General features: G+C 34.8%; 1 protein-coding gene across 1 annotated transcript in view; it reads right to left on the minus strand.

Annotated features, from left to right (window-relative positions):
* Positions 1–2,831: 2,831 nt before the first annotated feature.
* Positions 2,832–19,302, minus strand: part of LOC106872394 (protocadherin gamma-B1) — a 28,867-nt gene continuing 12,396 nt past the window's right edge. Inside the window, exon 4 of the mRNA XM_014919385.3 lies at positions 2,832–3,327. Within this exon, the coding sequence (XP_014774871.2) occupies positions 3,065–3,327 (263 nt within the window). The 3' untranslated portion in view covers positions 2,832–3,064. The remainder of the gene's footprint in view (positions 3,328–19,302) is intronic.

The raw sequence follows: 19,302 nt of genomic DNA on the forward strand, positions 1-19,302 counted from the left end.
GCGAAAACATCTAAAGCTCCACGAGGCTCCGGCAGGGGATGGTGGCGAACCCTGCTGTACTCTTTCACCACAACTTTCTCTCACTCTTTCTTCCTGTTTCTGTTGTGCCTGTAATTCAAAGGGTCAGCCTTGTCACACTGTGTCACGCTGAATATCCCCCTAGAACTACGTTAAGGGTACACGTGTCTGTGGAGTGCTCAGCCACTTGGATGTTAATCTCAACGGCAGGCTGTGCTGTTGATCGGATCAGCTGGAACCCTCGACGTCGTAAGCAACGGAGTGCCAACAACATTACCCTTGAACAGGATGCTGATCCATCAGTCCATTGAAGGATTGTTCACTTTTGCCAGCTGAGTGGCGGACTGGAGCAATGTGAAATGAAGTGTTTGCTCAAGAATACAATTCATTGCCTGATACAGGAATCAAGACCACAACCATACATTCATGAGTTCCGTCCCCTAACCACTAAGCCTGCATCTCCATGAATAGGCTACCTTGTTAGCTTGTTATTATTTAAGTTATTCAGATATATGATACTCAAGAAGACCTGTCATCCACAGCAGAAATATTACGGTTGCATCCCCTGGTGAAGAGGATTGTCCTGCAAGAGTCCTATGCTGGTGCCACATAAAGTGCACTTGTGCTAGTGCCTCATAAAAAGCACTCATGCTGGTGCCATGTAAAAGCCAGTGGTATGTTAAAAGCACTCAGCACACACTGTAAAGTGGCTGGCATCAGGAAGGGCATAAAGCCGCCATAGAAACCAAGCCAAATCAGAATGGAACCTAGTGCAGCTGGCTAGCTTACCAGCTCTGGTCAAAATGTTCAACCTATGCCAGCATGGAAAATAGACATTAACACATATATGCCCATAAAAAAATGAGGTCTTAAAATTACACTGTATTTAGATTAAACATAATGGTAAGCTTTCACAATCTGGAAGAGAAGGACAATATGCAACTGTTAGTTATGGGTGTCGACTACCTACTGAACATTTTGTATGATCAGTCAGATGTTTCCTGGTGAATTCATGTCCAAGCAAGTAGGAGCAGGTTTTACATTGCGAAAATGTAACCAGGGGTATATATGCTGATGAAGGATGATAATGAGGATGATGATATTTTAATATGGAGAAATATTCATCTGTTTTTGTTTTTTTTAAATAGGCATTAGACACTAAAAGAATAAGGTGAAATCATGTCGTTTGCATTTTTCTTAAGAGCAGCATAAAAGAATAGAATTGGCATGAACCAAAAAAATGCTGAACATGATGTGCAAACTTGGCTTATCAAGGGATCTATATCTACTTCATGATACCCCTAAAGTATGTCGAGAAATGTCAATTAAAAGTTTAGATTTGATGATTGAATATATTTGCTTTTGTGATGATGATATAAAAATGGGTATATGTGTGCGTGTGTGAGTGTGTGTGTGTGTGTGTGTGTGTGTGTGTGTGTGTGTGTACATGTATACATACATAGATACATACATATATACTTACGTATGTACATATATATATCTATGTATATATATATATGTGTGTGTGTGTGTATGTGTTTATATGTTAGGGCTATATATACAAGCAATGCATATGAGTGATATATATATTTAATGGTAATAGATATATATATATATATATGTCATTATTTAGCTTTGTATGTATGTATGTATGTTTGAGAGTAATATATGCTTAGTGATGATATAAAAAGGGGTACTATATATTTGGTGATTATATACATATAGATATAAGTGATATATGCTTAGTGGTGAAATATATTGATATATAATAAGAGTAATACGTATTTTGTGGTTATATATAGATATACATAAGTGATATATATATATATATGTGATTTAGGTAACAGTTTAGTTGAATAATGGTTTTAAAATATATTGGAGGCAACCATTGTAGTTAATTATATTTGACTATTAAATACAACTGATAGGTCTTTCACTAAATGAACATAATGAATATAGAACCTCGTTTTAGGGAACAGTAATTAGGCACCATAATTTTAAAAGGAAAAAAATCCTTATCAAATGTTAATTAGTATGACTTATTGGCTATTATTTAGTGGATGAAGATTTACTATGATTGAGCAGATATTGGAGGGATTTCAATGTAAATGAGTATAAAAATATTTCATTATATTAGAATTGTCAAATATAAAAAAAAAAATTACGACAAATTTTGTACTGTGAATATGAAGTGTGTGTGTGTGTGTGTGTGTGTGTGTGTGTGTGTGTGTGTGTGTGTTTGTGTGTGTGTGTGTGTATGTGCATGCGTGTGTGTGTGTGTTTTGGGTATTTACATGCATGAGTATATGAGGAAATAAAGGAGTAAATATTGAATAAAATATACTAGGTATCTACATACATACACACATATACATACATACATACATACATACATACATACATATATATATATATATATATATATATATATATATATATATATACACACACACATATGTATGTATATGTATATGTATGTATATTTGTACAGTATATTCTTGTATATTTGTATAGTGTGTTTTTGTATATAAGTTTTTTTTCTTCGTGTGTTCAAATCTGTGTATTATATATTAAGAATAAAATTTGAACTTCTGAGTCAAAGATACAGACTATCAATAGAGTTCAAATTATATATTCAATATACAAAAAAAAAAAAAAAAAAATCACACGATTTGAGTGGATGTTTTGAAGCATCTAGCCTTTTATACAAGGTGTTCATAAACTATTTTTACAACTTCCACAATTTATCACTTAGATGTGTTGTATGCAACCAATAGAGCACCTGCGGAAGTGTTCTTATATTTTCATTAAAATTTTATTTGTTTACCTATGCTTTCCAATAAACTCTGCTGAGTTATCCTTATTTTTCATTTTTTACTGAATTTTTCAAATTGTAAAGATAATTTATGAACACCGTGTATTATATTACCATAGGTAATTCTCTCATTCGATATAAAGGTTTGCAAAACTGAAATATGTTACATCCTGGTCATAATGTGTAAATTTAAATTTCTTAATGGAACTTTTATGTGTGCAGTTCCATAAGTTACATCTTTGGTATCGCTGGCAGTGGTTTCGAATAGCAATTGAAACTGTTTTTCTTTGGTAAATTCCAAGGTTTTGATGCCAATGTAGGATCTGTTGTGTTAGCTCTGTTTGATTTCAGATCAATGATATCAGTAGGAAGTGGGTTTTTAGCTCTTTTCAGTGACTGATTGCATTCTGATGAGGAAGTATCACATTCACTTTTCTGGTTGAAAGACTGTTGGGGATATTCAGGCAATTCAGGCTCTATCTCATCCATTCTGGCTGATGACAAAAGAAAACAAAACACCAATAAGAAATATAAAAAGAAAAATAAAAAAAAAATAAAATAAAAAAATAATAAATAATAGGCACAGGAGTGGCTCTGTGGTAAGAAGCTTGCTTCCCAACTACATGGTTCTGAGTTCAGTCCCACAGCGTGGCACGTTGGGCAAGTGTTGTCTACTACAGCCTTGGGCCAACCAAAGCCTTGTGAGTGGATGTGGTAGATGGAAACTGAAAGAAGCTTGTCATTTATATATATATATATATATATATATATATATATATATATATATATATATATATATATATATATATATATATATATATAAATATATATGTATGTATATATATGCATGTATTTGTTATTTTTGCATGTGTTCGTCCCTCCACCATTGCGTGACAACTGATGTTGGTGTGTTTAGATCCCCGTCACTTAGTGGCTCAGCAAAAAGAGACCGATAGAATAAGTACTAGGCTTACAAAGAATAAGTCCTGGGGTCAATTTGTTCGACTAAAGGTGGTGCTCCAGCATGGCCACAGTCAAATGACTGAAACAAGTAAAAGAACAGAATGATAAAAATGTGTGTGTGTGTGTGTGTGTGCATGCATGCATATGTGTGTGTGCGTGTGTGTGTGGGTGTGAGGGTGTGCCAGATGACAAATGACCATGATAGGTCAGGTAGCAACATGCTGTGTCCAACTTTTCCAGTATGGGAAAATGGACATAGGATGATAATGATAACAATGTTGATGATGATGATGATGATGATGATTGTGATGACAACAACAATGCTAATAGAAATAATGGTGATAGTGGAGATGGTAGAGATGCTGCTGTTGCTGCTAATGATGGTGGTGGTGGTGGTGGTGGTGGTGGTAGTGGTTGTGATGATGATAATGATGACAATGACAAAAACGATTGTGGTGGTCGTGTTGGTGGTGGTGATGCTACTACTGGTAAATTGCAAAGGTGGTGGAGGTAGCATTTGCAATGGTAATGATGACGACAATGATGATGATGATAATGTTGATGGCTGTGTTGGTGTTGATGCTGGTGGTTGTGTAGGAGGCCACAATGGTGATGATGATGATGATGATGATGATGATGATGATGATGATGATGGTGATGATGATGATGACGGTGATGATGATGACGATGATGATGACGATGACGATGATGACAAAATTAAAGAAAACAAATCAAGATCAAACTGCAGATGAAAACAAGAACAATTCTCTGAAAAAAACCCAAAAAACAGCCAAAACGTTCTAAAACAATTTAAGAAAAAAGACAAGTTTTTAACACTTGGAGTAGTTTTTAGGAATATTACATGTGACCCTGAAGTATAGATTCATCTTGAAAATGTAAAACAAATGACCTGACAAAGCTACTTGAAAGTCAATCCTCTCCCATCACATTGGGATCAAAATTAATGTGATCAAATGAGATGTATATAAATAAATAAATAAATAAATAAATAAATGTTACCATCAAACTGAACTGCAATCTTTAATTTGCAATAGATAAATGAATAAATACAACTACATAAAAAAAAAAAGTAACTATAATGGTCTTTCTCTTTTATGAGAGGAATATATATCAGATAATTCCCCTCACTGAATTGTTTCAGTATCAAAGTGGATCACGTAACAATGACTTGAAGACAATGTCTCATTCGTACGCAATAACATGAGGATTTTTCTCTCGTAACAATTGGAACAAATAAATTGGGTGTCCCAAAATACTTCCTCAATATACACCAAGTGGAAATGGTATGGAGAAGAGATTTATTTGCAGAAATATAACAGGAAAGAATAATATAAGTGATTTGTGGATAACTTAAATGCAAATTTAGGAACAGGATTTGTGCAGATTACTTAAACAACAAATAAAACCTCTCTTAATGTCTATGTATGTGTGTGTGTGTGTGTGTGTGTGTGTGTGTGTGTGTGTGTGTGTGTGTACATACATTTATCTCTCAGTCTATCTGTCTTTGTCTCTGTATATATATATATATATATATATATATGGTAATATATATGGTAATATATATATATATATATATATATATATATATATATATATATATATATATACATATATATATATGCATATATCCATATATGTACATACTTACATACATATGTATATACACATGCATATATGGGTACAGGACGTCATAGGACATAAACAACATGAAATATGAAAGCAGCAGGAAATACAAAATATGAAAACATGGAATACGAACGACGAAAGGAACAAATGGAAAACAAGACAAGCAACATAAAGAATGACCCTTCATCAGTTGTCAGCTGTTTTTCTACTCTGCATTTCGAGCAATTCATGACAAGATACATCTTCGACAAAACAGTTGTTCCCGCAATGCAAATTAAATAAAAATTTGGGATTTTGTGGAGGGTCAAAGTTGGTAACAAAAACAGGACAGTAAAATAAACAAAAAGCGAGGTGGTGAACACTGGAGGAACATGCTTTGATAGGAGATAGACAAGAATGTGTCTGATCTCTGCTGCTAATCGGAAGGAAAGATAGAAACTCAAGATAGGAAAAGAAAGATGGCCAATGGTCATGTGCAAGCAACAAGAGAGAAAGAGAAGGGTGAGGGAGAGAGAAGGACAGACAGAGAATGGTGAAGGGGAGAGGAAAAGAATTAGAGAAAGGATGAGAGAGAAAAAAACGAAATGGGGAGAAGGGGAGATAAAAAGAATTAGAGAAAGGAAGAGAGAGGAAACGAAAGGGGAAAGAGAAAGAGAAATAGGAATAAAGATAGTGATACAAAAAGAGTTGCATAAAAATTATTAAGATAAAACATATGTTTTTTGTTTTGTTCATGTGCCACCAGCACAAGTGCCAGTAAGGCGATGCACACATATATGTATTCTTTTATTCTTTTATTCTTTTCAGCTCAAAGGCTGTGGCCATACTAGAGCACCGTGCAAGTTTTCATCTTTCTGTCACTTGAAATGTAAGAATGTAGAGGAAAATTCTGAGCAGTGATAGAGTAAATCATCAATTTCAATTGCATAAGCTCTACACCATGTATTGAGAACTTCTGTCCCATATGTAAATTCATATATATATATATATATATATATATATATATATATACACACACACACATATGTAGAGAGAGAGAAAGAGAGAGGATGAGAGAAAGAGACAGAGGAAAAGATGCATAGCATTAGATATCTTGAATGCAATTTTTCAAAGCTTTCAAGATATTAATAAAAGATTCAGGCATTATCATAGCAGAAGCAAACAATTATAAATGTATTTGTCAGTGGGGAAATCACAGGCTATTTTGGAGACAAATCATTTTATAAATCATATACTGTATTCAATTATCTGACTCAGTAGCTCAAATATTACATAACATCTCACTGAACATTAACTCTTTTGCTTAGTTAAACTCAAATATATGACTGTGTCTACATCGATAATTACAAAGGTTCTATGATGAACGTCATGCAATTCTGTATTCCAGACATATTTTCACATTTTAGAAACAACTTATGTACGTGTACAAAGAAGAACTATGAACCTGTTGTGATTTTTGATAACGAACATGTATTAACAGAAGATATAGATAATACAGGCACTCCCCATACACACACATGCACTTACAAAACATATTGAGGGATACACATGCATAGACACATACAATAGGAATACAAAATACAAAAAATACAAAATGGCTGACAGTTAGCAAGGTGGGACACACATAAGAAAGAAGAAAGCAAAGGACCACTGATGAGGTCACAGAAGTGTGACAAAAGAACTCTGGCCGAAATAGGATTAATGTAATGTAATGTAATATAAAGCTGAAGCAAATTAACACCAAATATACAGTGTTTCAACACACGATTTCACATCAAAAATCTTGCAAAACAAATATATAAAATTCTTATTCTTTTTGTACACACACAGGAAAAACAAAAATGTTGTCATTACTATGAATGACAAAAATATTGAGAGTCTGAGTTTGTGTGTTATTGTTCTTGGTATAATTATAATGATAGTCAAAAAATTAACTGGTGATCATTTAGTTGCTGATCATTCATTGGTTGTTGTCAGCAGCTGTCTGCATCTTTTCACCATCTGTTTGCCACCTCATCTCTGTTGTTTCCCAATGTTCTCTCTGTTGCAGTCCAAAGCTCTGCTAAGTAACCGAGGTGCGCTGAATTTATACTGATGGATGGGCTCAGAAGGAAGCATGCGAAAAATTAAAATTATCACTAGAGCACTAAAACCTATTCCACATTAGGTCAGGATTAATCAGATTTTATTCGTCTTGTGGGTAATATTCAAGTAAATTGTGACGTCAGATGTATTGATGTAACTGCTGAGCGTTCCTACTGTGTATGAATCTAACCCTTTAACTTCCTGAAGCATTTTGGTCATCGTTGTCACTGTTATCATCATCGTTGGCGTCATCACTGTGATTGTTATTGGTGTCATCATTGTTCTTGTCATTGCCAGCATTGTGACCATTATAATTGTTGTCATTGAGGTTGTCATCAACATCACTGCCAGCGTCTTTGAATCCTTGCCACTATCATTATCATCTTCATCATTGTTGTTGTCGTCATCGTCGTTGTGGTCGCCGTCATCATCATCATTGTCATCATTATCATCACTGTTGTCACTGTCATTGTTGTTGCTGCTGCTTCTGCCACTGCTGCCACCACTGTCATCATCATCACCAACCCTCCTGATCCTCCTCCTCCTCATCAACACCAACACTTCTCTTCCTCATTATCAATCCACCTCTTCCCCCTCCTCCCCCTCCCCCCTCCCCCTCCCCCTCATCCTCCCTCTCCCCTCTTCCTCCTCCCCCTCCCCCTCCTCCTCCTCCTCCTCCTCCTCCTCCTCCTCCTCCTCCTCCCCCTCCCCCTCTTCCTCCTCCTCCTCCTCCTCCTCCTCCTCCTCCTCCTCCTCCCCCTCTTCCTCCTCTTCCTCCTCCTCCTCCCCCCTCCTCCTCCCCCTCTTCCTCCTCCTCCCCCTCTTCCTCCTCCTCCCCCTCTTCCTCCTCCTCCCCCTCTTCCTCCTTCTCCCCTCTTCCTCCTCCTCCCGCCATCCTCCCCTCCCCCTCCTCCTCCCATCCCCCTCCCCCTCACCACCGCCGCCGCTGCTGCTGCTGCTACTGCTGCTGCCACTGTCACCATGTCCATCTCCACCACCACCACTAGTTTCAGAATGCTACATATTGACAAAAGCAAGAAGCAATGATATGAAGATTCAACTCCACACGTGTCCAATGCTCTTCACTCAACGCCAAAGAAATTATGAACAAAATTAAATGCTGTTCCTGAAATGTTAAGAGGTGCAACACAGTGTGGTCAGTAGTACTCTAACCTCTAACCTTATAACCCTTTCAGCTGGTGTGTGTGTGTGTGTGTGTGCATGTGCATGTGTGTACAGATGTGTGCAAGAGTACATAAATATGCATAGTACACACACACACATATTTGTATACACACATACATACATATACATATATATATATATATATATGTCCATAAATTTATGAATAAACATATGTATATGTATATATCTATGTGCGTGTGTGTGTGTTTGTGTGTGCCTGTGTATACACGTGTGTATTTACATGCATGTATACATGTGTGTATTTAGATGCATGCATACACACACACACACGCATGCACATACAAACACACACACACACACGCATACACACACACACACACATCTTTTATAGTATAAAAAGGCATTTAAAGTACTTGATAACTTACATACTTATACTGAAAGGATGTACAGTCAGTCAGCTCCTCTGTTTAACAATTAGTATCACAGTGCCAAATCTGAAAGGTCCTTTTATATTAAAATCAAGTAATTGTTGGGGTTACTGACTGCTGGGTTAATTGGCAAATGCGTGTGAGCTCCATCCCAAGCACATACAAACACACACACACACACACACAAATGGTGATATAGGCGAACATACATTAATACATCATCAGGCAGAGAAGCAGACAGTGAGAGATAGATACATAAATTGCAGTTTTGATCTTTCTCTCTATTTATCTAGTTACACACATGTATATATATATATATATATATATATATATATATATATATATATATATGTATATGTATATGTATAGGTATGTATATATATATATATATATATATATATATATATATATATATATGTATATGTATATGTATATATATATATATATATATATATATATATATATACATATACATATATATATATATATATATATATATATATATATATATATATATATATATATATATATATATATATATATATATATATATATATATATATATATATATATATATATATATATGTGGAAGCGCGTGGTTTAGTGGTTAGGGTGTCAGCATCATGATCGTAAGATTGTGGTTTCGATTCCTGGACCGGGTGACGCGTTGTGTTCTTGAGCAAAACACTTCATTTCACGTTGCTCTAGTCCACTCAGCTGGCAAAAATGAGTAACACTGCGATGGACTGGCGTCCCGTCCAGCTGGGGAGCACGTACACCATTGAAACCAGGAAACTGGGCCCATGAGCCTGGCTAGGCTTTAAAAGGGCGTATTTATTTATTTTATATATATATATAAAAGTATAGCATATTTAGCCCTGATTTGACTACATTTAGAAAAGTTAATATGCTTACTTCTGAATCAAATGACAAGAAAATCAACAACAATGATACATGCAGATGCAGCAGATGAGTTTACTAATTTATGAGATTTACAATCTAAAAGACAAAGGGAACATATTTTCAAAGAAAATTCTTTCATTTGTGCATATGTGATTTCATATCTATTTTTGTTTGTATCTAGTAATGGAATCGCTAATGAGGCAGTTTTGGTACAGGACATGCTGAATGAAGAAACAAGAAAATTTTTTTTTAGGTTAAGAAGTTGGTTTTAGTGAACAGTTGGTTTTAGTGAACAGTTGGTTGTTATTCTATAAGAGCTTTTTGATCCACACGTGTCTTCAAAGTAAACAGTAAGCTAAGCAATAAAACAGTAAATTTCGAGCAAATGATTTCAGTATAAATACATTTGAATATGAAACATATGTCTATGTTTAGACAGTTTGTTGTGTGTGTTTGTGCATGTGCTTGCGTGTGCAAGTGTGTGTGCATGTGTGTGTGTGTGCATGTGTGTGTGTGCATGTGTGTGTGTGTATGCGTGTGTTTGTATGTGTGTGTTTGTGTGTGTGTGTGTGTGTGTGTGTTTGTGTGTGTGTGCATGTGTGTGTGTGTGTGTGCATGCGTGTGTTTGTGTGTGCGTGTGTTTGTGTGTGCATGCGTGTGTGTGCATGCGTGTGTTTGTGTATGTGCGTGTGTGTGTGTGCATACATGTGTTTGTGTGTGTGTGTGTGTTTGTGTGTGTGTGTTTGTGTGTGTGCAAGATCTCTTTCATGAAAAAACAGTTATGGACACACAAGAGATGCAGTGGATTAATAGGAAGGCTATCTGAGAAGGTAGTGTTCATTTGTGGAGGATGTACAGATACATCAAACTTGTAGAAATTTAGGAAATTGATTCTCTCAAATTCCCTGGTGGCTCATTAGAGGTAGTAGATAATTTCTGCTATCTAGGGGACCAAATTAGTAGTAGGATAGGATGCATGGAGAATGTGATAGCTAGAATAAGAATAAGATGGAGGAAATTCAGAGAGTTGTTGTGCAGAGGATATGTGAAGGCTAGAGAGGAATGAGTCTAGTATGTTATGCTGGATGTGTAATGTAAGTGCACATATTCAACAGAGTGCTAGTATATTGAGAGAGAAGTTAGGCCTAAGAGGAATTAGATACTGTGTGCAAAAGAGAAAACTCTACTGGTTTGGTCATGTGATGTGGATGGATGGTGACAGCTCCATAAAGAAGCATTGAGCTTTCAAAGTAGATGGAACAAGTGGAAGACATGGAATGAAGTACTGAAGAACGACCTCAGGACACTGAAACACTCAGGTGAGTTGACAAATGACTGAGATGCCTGGCACCTTGCTGTACTCAAGAAAACCTGTGCTCCACAGCAGAAGTATTAAGGCCAGTTCCCCTGGTGGAAAAGACTGGCCTGCAAGAGTCCTGTGTAGGTGCCATGTAAAAAGCACTTGTGCTGATAACATGTAAAAGCATCTGTGTGGTGCCATGTAAAAGTACCTGTGTGGTGCCACATGAAAACATCCATGTGATGCCATACAAAAGCACCCAGCACACCCAGTGAAGAGGTTGGCATTAGGAAGGGCATCAAGCTGTAGAAACCATGCCAAATCAGACTGGAGCCTGGTGCAGCTCTCCAGCTTGTCAGCCCTGGTCAAACCGTCCAACCCATGCCAGCATGGACAACAGACGTTAACTGATGATGATGATGATGATGATGATGATACACACACATGTGTATTTACTTATACATAAGCATATATGCTCTCTCTTTCTCTCTCTCTCTCTCTCTCTCTCACACACACACACACACAAATATATATTAATTGATGACGGACTCTTAAGTAATTGAAAATTGTTTGATTTCTCAGTAACATCAGAAAAAATCTTTGTTACAGAACAAGCAGCACAAACAAATTTATTCCAGTAGAGTAAGTTTGTGCAGAGTCTACCCAACTCTCTCTTCATTTAATGGACTAGTCCAGTGCCAGACTCCAAAAGGACACATACTAAGAAAGCTTGGGACACAAAACTCAGAGATCAATGATGATCTCCTCTCTCCTGTAGTAATCCACATCTCATTTAATGTGATCTCCTTGCTGCTGTTTCTCTAATAATACTAAGGTTGATTGCAAGGTTGATTGCAAACACAAACCAAAATACAGAAAATAACATATGTAACTACATTGCAACCAGGCTAGCCTGATGGCAAGAGCCATTTAAGTTGCTAAGGACAGAATTATGTAATGTTTTTTTATTGGATCACAATTGCCAGTAGAGACTACATAGACAAATGCACTGCTTGCACCTCCTATGCATAAACACACATTCAAACATCTACACACACACACACAATGTATATGTATGTATATATATATATATGTGTGTTTTTATATATATATACATACATACATACATACATACATCCCTATCTATCTATCTCTATCTATCTATCTATCAATCTATCTATCTATCTATCTATCTATCTATCTATCTATCTATCTATCTATCTATCTATCTATCTATATATATATAATCATATACATTACATATGCAGGTACCCTTACATATACATGTAAACACACACACACACACACATACACATACATGTACACATATGCAGACACCCAGCAAATATATATAATCATATACACTACATGCACAGGTACCCTTAAATAAATACATACACTCAAACAAACACACACACACACACACACACACACACACACAGCGACAGGTACACCTGTATCACTTCCTTGCCATTAAAACCATAATTACCTCTCACACTTCCGGTTAGTCACAGGTCAAACATGTCAACCTAACGAATGTGCTTTTCCTGGTTCTCTTCCTTTTCCTTTTCTTTTCTATATACATTCTCTTTGTCTCTCCTGGACTTCCCTCTACGATCCAATGAAACCTTATACTTTTGCTCAATTAATTTTCCACTTGTTTCCCTTTCTTAAACAGTATCCTAATAATATTAACTGTAAACATCCTTTGGACTTTGTTGTTTTTCGATATTTGTTTTGCTTTACTCTCCCCTCTTGACATACAGGGTGCGGTGAATAAACCGTCATCATCTAAATTATGCAAAAATAAAAATAACACTGACAACTCATTTTAATATATGTTTATCAAAATTACATGAAAATATCTTGAAATACTAAAGAGTAAATTCATTCAATAAAATCGCCATTGGTTTCAACCACGACCTCCAGACGACTTTGGAATCTTCTGCAGCTCTTCTGGATGGTCTCCTTGTTTAAGTTGGTGAAAGCTGTTATAATACACACGCATACATCCATATATATATGTACACACATATACTAACATACACACATACACATGTGCATCACATCAATATTTGTATTTGTCTATCTATTTAGCTATGTATATACACACAAATATATTTCACATTCCAAATGTGTGTGTATTTAAACACACACACACACACACACACACGCACATGCACATGTGCACACACACACACGAGCGTGCACACACACAGTTAAGTAATAATCCAAAGAGGAAGCACTCAAGGTAAATGTGAAGTGCAGTAGTGGATTTTGGTTGGAGTTTCCATGATATTGAGTCATTTCTTCAAATAGATGTCACTTTGTCAGTCCAGACTATAAACTGATGAAGAGGTATGCTTCATCGTAATGATGCCAGAAGCAGGATGGAAAGAAATGCATATAAGTAGTGCCAAAGTAATAAAAACAACAACAATAACCATTATGGTCATAAGGAGGATCCAAGAAGAAAGGGGAGGGGAAAGGGAACTGTTCAACATGCAAGTATAGACAAATACGTAAACACACACATCCGTGTGAACCTACACACATCCCCAGCCAGTATATCATTATCTGTTCAGAGATCACTCAGAAGGCTGGATGATAAAAGAGTAATAAAAAGGATGGCTAAAGAGCAGAAATAGCAACTTTCATGCATTCACACACACAGACACACACACACACACACACACACACACACACATGCATGCATGTGATGGGTTTCCGTGCAGTTTCTGTCAACAAATTTCTCTCACAAAACATTGCTTGACCCTAGGCAATGGCAGAAGATGCTCAGCCAAAATGTTGCCCAGGGTATTAAACTAAAACCATGTGGCCATGAAACCACACATTTTCTCAACCATTTAGCAAATCCTGTTCATACTGCAAATTCCTCAATCAATATAATAATACATAATGAGCTTACTGTCTGCAGTGTTCAGGTACACAACAGCACATTAGAAAAGGTTTAAAAAGGGGACAGAGAGAATAGTTATATAAGTTGAGTAAAAAAAAGACAACAAAGACCAGAAAGACGTGCACAGTACAAAGAAGAAATCACAAAAACACATAAAATTGAACATAAAAAGTGTCATAGAGAGTAAAGTGAGCATTGCCATGTAATGTTGGTGAATTTTGGAAAGTTTGGAATTTTTGAAGGATGCAGTGTCTTGACAGTAAAATGCGTATCCCTTTTTGATGATTACTAGTAGAGATGTAAATATCAGTAAGAAGACTCTAAAAAAACTGGTCCTTTGTAACTTTTGTTCTGCTCTGCTTTGTAAACACTCACTGTTACTGTTGTCATCAGAAATGCAGTGAGTCTTTGATTATCCTGTTGGTAGCCTGTAACCAACAACGTTTTTGTTCAGCAATTACAATATACTTTTCTACTCTAGGCACAAGGCCCGAAATTTTTTGGGAAGGGGCCAGTCGATTAGATCAACCCCAGTATGCAACTGGCACTTAATTTATCAACCCCGAAAGGGTGAAAGGCAAAGTCGACCTCGGCGGAATTTGGGCTCAGAACATAAAGACAGACAAAATACTGAAAAACATTTCACCTGGCATGCTAATGTTTCTGCCAGTCTGTTGCCTTGGGCTAGCAATTACAATATAAGATATATAAATAATTAACTTGAAATGATTAATTATTCAATTTTTTATATATTTTGTTTAATCATTTTAATATGTTAATTTACTTACTCCATTATTTATTTCATTTAATTACAATTAATCCAAGACTTGCATGTAACTTAAGAAAACCATTTACATCAAATGCAAACTCATGGGAGCATTAATGATTTGTTTTACGAAAGCATAAAACTACACAGTTTGAGAGAGAAATAGGCATGGATATTCATATATCAACCCTAATATTTAACTAGAACTTATTGTATCAATCACAAAGGATGAAGAACAGGGTTAGTCTTAGTTTTTTACTATAATTTCCTTTACACCTAGGATGCCTTATGAGAATATTGAATTGACCCATGTAATTGATTGGTACTTATAGTTTATCAAGCCTGGAAGAATGAATAGCAAAGTCACAATTACTGAGATTTAGAAACAGAAGATAAACGAATGTAATTGAATAACACAGAGTATGTAGTCCATAATTCTACTATGTCTGCTAATCTACTTCACTTTTTTGAAGTATCAATATTTTTCTAAATGTATTCATTTATTATAGTTACATATAAACATATCTTTCCAATTGATATGCAATCCACACATGCACATATACTTGTACACACACACACACACCATGTAAGAGAAAAACTTACCACATTGTACACACCCATTGGTGTAGCACTAGTAAAGTAAAGCAGATGACAAAGGTGTTTTCATATAGCTAACATTTTATGGTTCTTTTTCATTTAGTATCAAGTTTTGGATCAATGCACACCTTATGTTTATTGTTGAAACATTTTTCAACCTGTAAAATGTATGTGTGTGCACGTGGGGATGGGGGCTTCTTTACTGTACACTACACACATATATATATATATATATATATAGTAAATCCTCAAAAAACGAAGAACAAACCAAAAAAACAACAACGCGAGGACGTAGTACATGTAAAGTATTAGCAGATGTTCAGGGAAGGAAAGAAAGATGGTTTTACGTTTCGAGCAAAGCTCTTCTTCAGAAACAGGAGACAGAGGAAAGTTCAATAGAAAAGGAAGATGGAAGGAAAAAATCAAAAAATTGCTGATTCACATGTTGTTACAGTGTGTGTGCGTGCGTGCGTGTGTGTGTGTGTGTGTGTGTGTGTGTGTGTGCATGTGTTTATGTCTATGTGTGTGTGTATATATACATATATATATATATATATATATATATATATACAAGGGGTTTGCTGAAAAGTTTCTGGCTTTAAGAGTATTGTGAAGGGCCTAGCTGGAGGTCCAACTTCCCAAGGTCTTTCACAGGGCTTAGAAAAATTGAAGGAGTACTACATAAAGTGGGTGAATCTGAGAGGGGAATATGTTGAATAAAATCATAATTAACTGATTGATCTGCTGTATTTTTTTTTTACCCAAAGCTAGGAACTTTTCAGCACCCCTTCTCTCTCTCTCTCTCTATATATTTAAAACTATCATCTTCATCATCATAATTGGATCTACGGTTGCCATGGTCACCGATGCATTGAACTTTGTTCACCTAATTACTATTCTTCTGAAAGCGCTATGGATCAGCCTTTGTGATGAAAATGTCATGATGTTGCAAGCCTGTGTCTCTTGCATCAAGCAAGAGAATGTTCAACGCACTTTGCTGTTTGAAGACCTGACTCCAAACTACAATGACACAACATCGTCTAACACACTGTGCTGTAATGTATGTACATAAAAACTTGTACAATGAAAACACTTTGGGCATACTCAATGAAAACTGCATCACCAAAACTAGCAAGTACAGAAAAAATTTTGGAGTGACTTGAAGCATTACTTTTCCTTGTATAATAATAAAAGACATTATTATACCTGTGTTTGATTTGACAAAATCTTGGCTCTGTTTGTAAAAATATTTTGGACCTGAGTTTGTACTCGCTAAGTAAATTTTGTTCCAGGGTCACTGCATACATGTGTGTGTGTGTGTGTGTGTGTGTATTCATATATACATGAAAATATTATCAGTGATAGTAAATGTCGTACTATAGAAAATTCTGCTTTAATGAATTAACATCTGACCCATACAAGCATGGTAAGTGGCATTAAAATTATGATGGTGGAGATGATAATTTTGAATATACATATATGTATGTATATATATATATATATATATATATATATATATATATATATATATATATATATATATATATACACACACAAGAGGGTGCTGCTGAAAAGTGGTTTCTGTAGTGTACAAAATATGTACCAGGAAACATGTATCTTAATCTCTTTTGTATGCCTGAAATATTTCTGCTCATGGTACATGCACCATCAAAGGCAAAAGCAGCATAATTTTGAGTCCAGATCAATGTTTAGGTGACAAAAAACATCCAGAATAATGTTACTTAGTGTCTCTGAAGTATACTCAGGAGGATATCTTCGTGGACATCTGGTTTTCAGAAACATAACGACAATAATTGATTCTTGTCCCATGCCAGAGCAATCACATGTAATACCAATAAACAGAGAATCTTCAACCATTTTTCTGATCTCATGTAGGGTGTTAAGAGCATATACTTCAAGGATTTCATTTTGTATGGTATCAGATAGGAAATTAACTCTGACTTACTTCTGCACCACATTCTTTGGCAAGTTCTTCCATGAGATTTATAAAGTTTCCTGTGACATGTGTTAACTTTCTCTTCAAAGGTGGAACTAGTAAGCTTTTATTTTTTACTAAGGATTTCCTTAATTCCCTGATCATGGAAGTACTAACCACTATTATCTTTCACTAAGTTTGTTCTTTAATTCTTCGATGAACTGGCAACTAATAATATATTTTATTAAAGATATTCCTTAATTCTCTCTCTTCAAAGATGGAATAGTTGGCTTACTTGGAAATCTTTGCTCAATGATATATGATCCACATGCCCAGCTATTCTAGGAACAACTTTAAGAAACTTTATGCATTATTTCTTAATCCTTTATTTACTATAATTACTCTGTAATTATGTTTGAATTAAAAGTTACATGCACTAAAGTGATGCCACATGTTTTACTTGTTCATCTCTCTTTCTAAAATACATCTACCAGCTCAATGATGAACCACTGATAGCCATCTTTCATAGGCAGCTTCAACAACACCTTTGTTTCAGCTGCTGTTCAAGCTGGAATTTTAGTGCTAAACCAACCTGAGTACTTATAGTACATACCTATTATATTATCTATATATGTGTGTATACACATGTATATATAAGTATTAATATTTGTGTTTGTGTATGTGTGTGTATATATATATATATATATGTATATATATATATATATATATATATATATATATATATATATATATATATATATATACATATATATATATATATATATATATATATATATATATATATATATATATATATATATATATATATATATATATATATATATATATATATATATATATATATATATATACATACATACATATATATATATATATATATATATATATATATATATATATATATATATATATATATATATATATATATATATATATATTTATGTATATATATATATATATATATTTATGTATATATATATATATTATATTAAAAATGAACTTCAATCTTGCTTGCTTGCAATGTTACATAGCCAAACTGGCACATAATGGGAAAGTACTATGAATTAAGGTTCCCCTGAAATGTGAATACAGACATAATAAAACAAGTTTCATGTAAATTAGACAATTGGTTCTTGAGATATTGGGGTTTTGCGGGTATAAATACCCAAAATGGTGCATAATGGAAAAATACTCTGAAAATAACTTAATCCTGAAAGGGGAAAAACTCTAACTTTTCGAAAAGACACATTATGATGGGCAAAAGTCTTAGTGGCTTTAACTTGCCAACAGTAAATGTTTCTATTTTCATTTTTGTTAAACAATATTTTAATCATTTCGAAATATTTTTAAGTGAATGTGATTTCAAAGATGTAACTTGTTTGTACAGTAAGTATTTATATTTTAGCTTTCTTTAAACAGACAATATTTTAATCTTTTTAAAAGTTATTTTCAAGTGAATATCATTGCAAGAAATTTTTTGCATATCTAAAATATATTTTAAAGTGAAAATGACTTAAAAAATATGGTAAATATTTTGTAAAAGACCATTTCGTAACCTCAGTGGGAAATAATTTTTTCCATAGGACTTTTTTAGAGTGCATTCAACATATTGCACATCCAAAGATTTGGCTGTTATTTCTAGGAAGCATATGTAGCATGTGTATGTAACTCTGTGTGTGTGTGTGTGTGTGTGTGTGTGTGTGTGTGTGTGTGTGTGTGCATGCATGTGTGTTGACACTGAAGGGTGAACAAGAAGG

Source organism: Octopus bimaculoides, chromosome 14, assembly GCF_046866305.1.
Source record: "Octopus bimaculoides isolate indiv1 chromosome 14, ASM4686630v1, whole genome shotgun sequence".
Taxonomy (NCBI): Eukaryota; Metazoa; Mollusca; class Cephalopoda; order Octopoda; family Octopodidae; genus Octopus; species Octopus bimaculoides.